The sequence below is a fragment of the Bison bison genome, unplaced genomic scaffold (assembly GCF_000754665.1).
Source record: "Bison bison bison isolate TAMUID 2011002044 unplaced genomic scaffold, Bison_UMD1.0 scf7180017864035, whole genome shotgun sequence".
In the NCBI taxonomy this organism is placed as follows: Eukaryota; Metazoa; Chordata; class Mammalia; order Artiodactyla; family Bovidae; genus Bison; species Bison bison.
The window spans coordinates 18,904,810-18,915,022 of NW_011494607.1; the positions used below are offsets into that span (position 1 = coordinate 18,904,810).

Here is a 10,213-nt window from a genome sequence, read left to right on the forward strand (position 1 = left end):
TCAATGATCCAGCGGCTACAAGTCTCCCTAAAATATCTGTCTATGTTGGGGTTCAGGCTCATTTTTCTAAAAAGAAATGGTAATATTTATTTTGTCTGTTAAGATTCAGGTTGTCATTCTTTCAACTACTTCTAACTGGGTCTGGGATACCTACATTGAAAATGTATATGAACATGCCAAATGGCTCCATTCTTATAAATAGGACAGCCCAAGTGTTGACTCTATCTAGACCAGGATCAAAGTTACTTCCAAATGTAACCTGATTCTTTGACTCTTGCTTGGGCTGCTGATTACAGTAATTCTTTTACTGATATTTAATCTCTGCCTTTTAATCTACTTGTCTAGTTTGTTCTTTCTAAAGGATACAACGGCTTCCCAAAGTAACAGTGATGCAGAGATTCTGGTCACTCTTCAAAATGGACTCCCCTGATGTTCCACTCTTCTCACAGATACAATCTTGATTTAGAAGCTCTCCTTAGTGGTAAACTATCTTGAAAGTAATAATCATAATCATTTTATTCTTGCTCTTTGCTCCTTATATATGTAACTGTATAATGAATTTTGTATCTAAGCAGCTTGAGACATTTAAGTTACTAATGATTGTTCATGCTTCTAGTTTTTACTGCCTCCTCTAGCTATTACTCAGGGCTCCTGGATCAGAGACCCTCAATATGAGGGTAAGGAGAGTATGTTGCCTCAACAATTTAGGGTCTGTGTCCCTTACCAGCAGGAAGAAGTTACCAAAAGATTGCTCCACCCCTTTCCCTGGCAACCATATTCTCCTAAAAGAAAAAGGGAGGAATGAAAGAATTAAAGCTTGGGCAGGCAGTCCAAAGCCCTTTAAGGAGAATGTGAACAGTCGCTGCTCATGCTTTCCTTGAGCCTTATGCAACAATGTATCTTACTTGAGAATTGGCCTTTCTTTAGGTCCAGGAACTAATGATCACACAGAACATCTTACTCATGGAAATGCTTTTCTTAAACTCTATGTTAATGATTGTAATTGTAACAGATCTTGGCTGGGAATCTGTTTCTCAAGACTTGTATCCCTAATTAACAGCAACAGTATATCTCATCCAGAGACATTGCTGGAACTGTTCTCCCTGGCTAATCTTGTGCCAAAGTTATCTCAGGATGTATGCCTTGGGAAAGTGTCTGGGGGAACTTACAATCTTGAGGTATCCTTTTTATCTATTCTTAGCAGCTAGTTGAGAAGTATATGCTGCTAGGTCACTTCAGTCATGTTCGACTCTGGCGACCCCAGAGATAGCAGCTCACCAGGCTCCCCCGTCCCTGGGATTCTCCAGGCAAGAACACTGGAGTGGGTTTGCCATTTCCTTCTCCAATGCATGAAAGTGAAAAGTGAAAGTGAAGTCACTCAGTTGTGTCTGATTCTTAGTGACCCCATGGACTGCAGCCTACCAGGCTCCTCTGCCCATGGCATTTTCCAGGCAAGAGTACTGGAGTGGGCTGCCATTGCCTTCTCCGGAGAAGTATATAAGGCCTCACTTAAATCTGTGAGGCAGGTACTCTCCTGACCCCTTCCAGTGCCTCTTGTTGGAAGCTTTCTCTATCCCTGTTACTTTAATAAAGGGAAACAGTGGAAACAGTGTCAGACTTTATTTTTTTGGGCTCCAAAATCACTGCAGATGGTGACTGCAGCCATGAAATTAAAAGACGCTTACTCCTTGGAAGGAAAGTTATGATCAACCTAGAGAGCATATTCAAAAGCAAAGACATTGCTTTGCTAACAAGGTTCGTCTAGTCAAGGCTATGGTTTTTCCTGTGGTCATGTATGGATGTGAGAGTTGGACTGTGAAGAAGGCTGAGCGCCGAAGAATTGATGCCTTTGAACTGTGGTGCTGGAGAAGACTCTTGAGAGTCCCTTGGACTGCAAGGAGATCCAATCAGTCCATTCTAAAGGAGATCAGCCCTGGGATTTCTTTGGAAGGAATCATGCTAAAGCTGAAACTCCAGTACTTTGGCCACCTCATGCCATGAGTTGACTCATTGGAAAAGACTCTGATGCTGGGAGGGATTGGGGGCAGGAGGAGAAGGGGATGACAGAGGATGAGATGGCTGGATGGCATCACTGACTCGATGGACGTGAGTCTGGGTGAACTCCGGGAGTTGGTGATAGACAGGGAGGCCTGGTGTGCTGCGATTCATGGGGTCGCAAGGAGTCGGATACGACTGGGCGACTGAACTGAACTGAACTGACACAAAACTTTGAGTAACTGACGTTGTCTTTGGTCCCAGAGTTAAATCTTCTCCTTCAGAGACCACGAATCTGGCAGTACCATTCACCATAAGCTATCAGAATCTCCAGGCAAGAATACTGAAGTGGGTTACCATTCTCTTCTGCAGGGGATCTTCCCAACCCAGGGACTGAACCCAGGTCTCCTGCATTGCAGGCAGATTCTTTACTGTCTGAACCACCAGGGAAGCCCAAATATTGAAGAGTAACCACCCAACATGGGGCTTGACCGCATGACCCTGGAATTAAGAGTCCCATGCTCTACTGATTAAGCTACCAAAGCCCTGATTAACTCCTCTCATTCCCCTTCCTCAAACCAAAATATAGAACCTTGATCCCCACATTCCTAACACCAGGTACTTGCTTAGGTACTGTTTCAAACCAGAGACGACTCAAAGTGGTTTCCATTCATCCATGCAGAAGAAGCCTCTCTCAGAGGCCCCAGCAGCCATGCATATTCCAATACTCCACTCCAACACACACACACACACACACACACACACACACACACATACACACAAACTAACACACATGACGATCTGGTCCCTTAACATCAACCCAGGTTGAGTTGACTTTCCCTGCCCCACTGCCAACAAGAACTTGACCCCTGGCAACCATCCCCATCCCTACCCTCACACATATGTTCATACTCTAGCTCTGGCCCCATTCAGCCCACTTTTATTCCACCAGTTTAGAATTATAATTCTCACAGGCCTACATCAAGATCACACAACAAAGATACAAGATTGTATTTCTTTGGTCAAAACGTACTATAATATCAATAATAATACCTCACATAGCACCAGACTTACAAAGAATCTGTTGACATTTTTTCCTCATTTTCCCACAAAGTTCTTGAATTTTCCAGCTCTACTACTCTCCAGGTATGATCTACAGACACCCAACTGGAATAGAAGGGAGTGTTTTGAACTTATGACACAGAATCCTATGTACCTATATCCACATGTGAACTATCTGAGACCAGTCTGTACTCAAAAGGAGAATGCGAGATAGGCAGTGAGTCCATCGCGACCACCCAACCTCAGGTGCCGCAGTGCTGGATAAACCAGAAACTGGAAAGCCACCACCATCCAAAGGAAATTAAGGCAGACTGACAAAACTAGGACACTAGGGGACTTTAAGTCCTGTTTCAGTGACAAGTATGAAATCCACTAGGTAGGCTGCTGGAAGAAAAGCCCTTGTGTAGAACGTGGCAGGACTTGTGTCAGCTTTGCTAGGAACATGGTTTGTGCAGGATGACAGGCGAGAAGCCCCATCTCTCCTCCTCTGCCTCTACCGATCCTGACACAGAAAACCAACCTTGGTCCCGGACACCACAGCCTGGTGTCTCCACAAAGCACAGCCAAGCTCACAGGCTTGGGCCCAGAATTCTCCACTGTGCTGCCCCCACCCCCGGCCCCCAGCAACTCCCCAAACCTGAGAGCTTCATAGGGCTTGCCTTTAATCAGCCGTTCAGGTCTCGTCCCAGGTAAGGTCCACATTGCCTGGGCCAAGTGTCCAAAGACAGTAGCATCGAGGGTGGAGAGCTTGGGCCCCATGATGTACTTCTTGTCACCTGCAGCAGAGAAAGAGAGAGGTCACTGGCTGGCCCTTGCTGTCCTGCTAAGTCACAATGGCATTCAGCATCTTCCATCATACATCTGCTTAACAGAGCATCAGAAGCTTTGCAAAACCAAATGCATGCACCTTCTTTTACCAAAAACTAGAAACAAAGGTAAAACAAACAATTCTGTGATATATCAACTGATATGATAGCACAGCAGGGAAGTAACTGGGAATATACCAAGGTAAGCGGATGAGGGAGGGGGTTCATGGAGAAAAGGGAGAACTGATCACCCCTAGAACCCCAGAGGCACCTCCTTGTCTCCAACTCCAGTTGTTAAAGCTTGAAATGCTTAAGAACATCTGGACATTTGCTTAAACCATCTCAAGTCAAGCACAGCCAGCCTCGGCACTTACTTTATTAAATTAATACATTTCCTTGGGGAGAACCAGAACCCTAAGCTACTTAGGAAGTCTGGAGGAAGCAAGGCTCTGTATGATGTCTCCACGGTCTTGGCAAGGTTCTCACCACTGAGCACCAACAGGAAACAAACATAAAGAGAAGCTTTAAAACTTTAGGATAAAAAGGTGGCCCAGGAGGAAATGGATCCATCCTCCTTCACATCCTGGTCCCACTGTTATTCACTATGAAAGCCTGCTCATTAATCAACCTCTCCAAGCCTCGGTTCTCCCATCTGGAAAAGGAGATGATATTAAAGGTATTTCCTAGGACCACTGTGGGGATTAAATTTCATAACACATGTAAAGCACTTAGCACCAAATCTGAGTAACTCATCAAATACCAGCACTCATGATAAGAGCCCTTCTGTTTTTCCAGTCTATTCCATATCTCACCCAAAGCTAAATCTCTAGGACATTCTTTTCATAGTGACACTGCCTTTCACAACTTTTAATGATTTATGAAATGGGCTATGAAATACAGTCCAAACTCAACCTGTAGTCCAAGGCTCATCACATTCTGCTCCCACCCACATTCCGGCTTTGCCCCTCACCCTTCTTTAACCCAGCAGGCCTGGGACAGCCCCATTCACCAGCCCACTTCATGCTTCCCACTGCTACACCTCTGCTCATGCTGCACCCACACATCTCCTTGCCCTCCCAAAACCCATATGTGCCCCCTACTTCTCTCCATCTCATAAACTATATTCATCTTTCCAGCACAAGCCTTCTTTCAAAGCCCTCTCATGGCAATGGAAGCTTTCAGTCAGACAGCTCTCTTTCAAATTTCACTTTTACACATACAACCCAGATTCAAAGGGAAGAAAACAGGTTAAAGGAGAGCTACAATGGCTTCCTGGCTCCCCTGAAATTTCCTTAAACTGCTAAAAGGAAAGAGTCTAAGGGAAATGCTAGAGTACAATGTGAAGTCTGTTGTAGACTCCAAAAATTTGGGGGAGCAAGAGGAAAAAATGTACATGAGTTTTATAAAAACTTAGGAAACCTAAAAATAGAGCACATAAGACCTTGATAAAAAAAAAGAAAAATAATAACCATAAATATAATCATTTGAATCCATACATCAACTAATACATATAGTGTTCAGCCCAAATTTGCTTTTTGGCTCAGAACATTAAAGCTAGAAGGACCCTGAGTTATTAATAACAACAGAAACAGACTAAAAATGCCAGCACCCAGTCTCCTGACTCCCAGCCTGATACTCTCTGCTCTGCACAAGCTGCCACAGAAAGCTTCATCTATGAGATAAAGACCCCAAGGAACAGCAGGAGGGCTAAGCTGTGAATGTTTACAAAAGGATGCTTTTAATCAGGAGGGAATACAGAATATAGAAGGAGAAAGGAAGAAAAGTCTAAGGGTTTTTAAAGGTACTTGCCCCCTCCCTCAAAAAATGGATAGAATTTAGCATTCATGGTAGACACACAATTATACATGTATACACACACACACTACAGTTATAAATTTAAAGATTATAAAAATACTCTGTTATTAAGAAGTCCTCAGAGTACCCAATGGCAGGAAACTTTAAAAAAAAACTTTCCTAATTAATTTTTTAGTTAATTTTAGACTTATAGAAAAGTTACAAAAATAGCAGTTTCTGTATACCCTTCAACTAGCTTCTGCTAATATGAACAGCTTAGGTAACCATCGAAAAAGCAAGAGAGTTCCAGAAAAATATCTGCTTTATTGACTATGCCAAAGCCTTTGACTGTGTGGATCACAATAAACTGTGGAAAATTCTGAAAGAGATGAGAATACCAGACCACCTGACCTGCCTCTTGAGAAATCTGTACGCAGGTCAGGAAGCAACAGTTAGAAGTGGACATGGAACAACAGACTGGTGCCAAATACGAAAAGGAGTACGTCAAGGCTGTATGTTGTCACCCTGCTTATTTAACTTATATGTAGAGTACATCATGAGAAACGCTGGGCTGGAGGAAGCACAAGCTGGAATCAAGATTGCCGGGAGAAATAGCAATAACCTCAGATATGCAGATGACACCATCCTTATGGCAGAAGGTGAAGAGGAACTAAAAAGCCTCTTGATGAAAGTGAAAGAGGAGAGTGAAAAAGTTGGCTTAAAGCTCAACATTCAAGAAATTAACATCATGGCATCTGGCCCCATCACTTGATGGCAAATAGATGAGGAAACAGGGGAAACAGTGTCAGACTTTATTTTGGGGGGGCTCCAAAATCACTGCAGATGGTGGCTAAACCATGAAATTTTAAAAGACGCTTACTCCTTGGAAGGAAAGTTATGACCAACCTAGACAGCATATTAAAAAGCAGAGACATTGCTTTGCCAACAAAGGTCCATCTAGTCAAGGCTATGGTTTTTCCAGTGGTCATGTATGGATATGAGAGTTGGACTATAAAGAAAGCTGAGCACCGAAGAATTGATGCTTTTGAACTGTGGTGTTGGAGAAGACTCTTGAGAGTCCCTGGGACTGCAAGGAGATCCAGCCAGCCCATCCTAAAGGAGATCAGTCCTGAGTGTTCATTGGAAGGACTGATGTTGAAGCTGAAACTCCAATACTTTGGCCACCTGATACAAAGAAGTAACTAATTGGAAAAGACCCTGATGCTGGGGAAGATTGAGGGCAGGAGGAGAAGGGGATGACAGAGGATGAGATGGTTGGATGGCATCACTGACTCAATGGAGATGAGCTTGAGTAAACTCCAGGAGTTGGTGATGGACAGGGAGGCCTGGTGTGCTGTGGTCCATGGGGCCGCAAAGAGTCAACATGACTGAGCAACTAATCTGAACGGAACCAGGCAACCACAGTACATTTATTGTTGCTGTCGTTGTTTAGTCGCCCAGTCGTGTTGGACCCTTTTGCAATCCCATGGATTGGGATTCTCCAGGCAAGAATACTGGAGTGAGTTGCCATTTCCTTTCTCCAGGGGATCTTCCCAACCCAAGGATCAAATCCATGTCTCCTGCCTGCATCTCCAGCCTTGCTGGCAGATTTTTTACCACTGAGCCACCAGGGAAGTCCCTCAGTACATTTACCAAAACTAAGAAATTAACATCAATATAATTCAATTAACAGTGCTGTACCCTTCGTTAAAATGTTAGTGGTTTTTCAACTAACGTTCTTCTCTGCCTCAGGATCCCACATTGCATGTAGTTGTCAGGTCGTCCTAGTTCCTCAGTCTCTCCTTGTCACCCCCGCCCCCACCTACCCCACCACACAGCCATGCCCTGCAAGATCTTAGTTCCCTGAGCAGGGATTGAACCCCATATAGTGAGCACAGAGGTTTAACCACTGGACCGTCAGGGAAGTCCCTCCTTGTCTTTCATAACCTTGACATTTTTAAAGAATACTGATCAGCTATTTTGCAAAATGGTCATCAACTTGGGTTTGTCCAAGGTGATTAATCATTAGAGTAGTCATCCATATTTACAAATGCTCCTGTGATGGTTATTTCATATGTCAACCTGACTACAGCATGGGGGGCTAAGTGATGTGGTCAAACATTATTCTGGGATTTAGGCAATGGCACCCCACTCCAGTACTCTTGCCTGGAAAATCCCATGGATGGAGGAGCCTGGTGGGCTGCAGTCCATGGGGTTGCAAAGAGTCGGACACGACTGAGCGACTTCACTTTCACTTTTCACTTCTATGCATTGGAGAAGGAAATGGCAACCCACTCCAGTGTTCTTGCCTGGAGAATCCCAGGGACGGGGGAGCCTGGTGGGCTGCCATTTATGGGGTCACACAGAGTCAGACACGACTGGAGCGACTTAGCAGCAGCAGCAGCAGGGCAAGATTAACATTTAAGTGATAGGCTGAGTAAAGTAGCACACTCTCCCTAGTGCAGGTGGGCCTCCTTCAGATAGTTGAAGGCCTTCATATGACAAGAGGGCGGACTCTCCCCGGAGGAAGAGAAAATTCCTACTACTTAATTGCCTCTCAACTAGGACAGAGGCCTTTGCTGACTTCAGACTTAAATGGAAACACTGGCTTTTCCAGGGTCTTGAGCCAGTTCTGCCTGGAACTACACCATCAGCCCTCCTTGGTCTCCAGCTTGCCAACCCCCTCTGCAGATCTTGGTATCTGTCAGCCTCCATAATTGTATGAACCCATATAAATTTATTATATGAGAGAAACAGACATGGATAGATCCAGATATCTAGATCTGTATCTCCTATTGGTTTATTTCTCTGGAGACCCCCAATACCCCTTCTCAGAGCATCATATCAGGAGGTCCATAATGTCCATACATCTTATCACTGGGGATATTAACCATGACCACGTGGTAAAGGTAGTATCCATAAGGTTTCTTCCCTGTAATGTCACTAGTTTTCCTTTTGCAGTTAATAACCTTGGGGGAGAAACTTTGAGACTCTATCACTATCCTGTTTCTCCTCAAACTTTGGCCCACTAATTTTAGCATCCATCAGTAGACATCAAATGAAACAACTAAATACTGTGGAGTTTGCCTAATCAGGATTTTCTATTGCTCTATTACTTCTACATCTATTGATTCAAATCCTACTATTCCCTTCATCCCCCTTTTACTGACATATTCAATTATTTATATAAGCATGCACTTGTCAATATTTCTTTTACTCCAGTAAAGAGTAATCCAGTACTCTCCTTATTCCTTATGTTGCTCAAATTGTTCCAAATTTGGTCTTTTGAGCTTAGCAGGAAGTATTTTTAAGAAAAAGACTGAATTTAGATTAGATTCTGGTTCGAGATGAAAAGGCCAAGTCAAAGTCTCAAGTCTGTAGCATCCCCAGGCTTCCCCAAGTGGGCCCAGTTCTCACTACTGGAGGTTTTCAGCAAAAATAGAACATGAAGGGCCCTTCTGAAGGGCACTGAGGAAGAAGGCTTGGGTGATGAGGCAACTCCAGCTTCATTTTCATGTGTAGAGATGCACAGAAACAGTTGACAGTACTCCCAGCACCACCTCCCATCTCATCCTTCCTCAGATAACCTCCACTGGCCTAACTCAACACTTCCCTAAGGCTCAGATCACAGGCTCCCCCCTCCACTCCAGAAAGGTTTCCTGCACTGTCCAGTGCTGAGCACCTCTCCTCTGCCAACCCCCAGAGGCACATCTGCTTAGAGCAGGGCTGCTCGAAGAGCAGTTTGGGAGCAGCTGCATCAGCATCACAAATGCTACCTATTGAATCAAAATGACTGAGAGTGAGACTGGGAGAGAATCTGTGTTTTAACAAGCTTTTGGGTCAGTGATTCTTAGACAGCCAGCAATTCTTGGACCACACTTTGAATAGTGCTGTTCCAGATGATTCTCATGTACACTGAAGTTTGAGAAGTGCTGGTCTAGACTAGAGTATATCAGTGTTTTTAAACTCAAGCATGCATCATAATCCTCTGGAGGGCTTTTTAAAAATACTGATTTGTCTCCAACAAATCCCCAGGTTTCGGATTCAGTAGGTATGGGTGGGACTCAAGACTCTGCCTTTCTAACAAGAGCTCAGGTAGTGCTAAGGCTGCTGGTCCAGGAACCACACTTTGGGAAACACTCACCTAAATCAATCATTAGGTAATTCACACATGTCATCTCATAGTCTTATTTATGTGTGTGTCCTATCTCCTCAAGTAGTGTTTAATCTCCTTGAGGGCAGGTAACCCTCTTTTACTTTTCTGTCCATCTGATATCTATCATAGTAGAAATCATCAAATAAGGTGTTGATAGCCTTAAGTATTAACCACCTTTATCCCTAGTGGCTTAGTGCTAAAGAATCCACCTGCCAACACCTGCCAATAGGTTAGATCCCTGGGTCTGGAAGATCTCCATTGGAGGTAGAAATGACAACTCACTTCAGCATTCTTGCCTGGGTAATCCCATGAGGACAGAGGAGCCTGGCGGGCTACAGTCTGTGGGATCACAAAAGAGTTGGACACGACTGAATAACTAAACAAGAACAACAGCAACTAG

General features: G+C 44.1%; 1 protein-coding gene across 1 annotated transcript in view; it reads right to left on the reverse strand.

The window, feature by feature from the left end:
• Window positions 1-10,213, reverse strand: part of FAXC (failed axon connections homolog (Drosophila)) — a gene marked incomplete at its 5' end in the record, with an annotated part of 70,244 nt that overhangs the window by 16,531 nt on the left and 43,500 nt on the right. Inside the window, one exon of the mRNA XM_010834761.1 lies at window positions 3,717-3,833. Within this exon, the coding sequence (XP_010833063.1) occupies window positions 3,717-3,833 (117 nt within the window). The remainder of the gene's footprint in view (window positions 1-3,716; window positions 3,834-10,213) is intronic.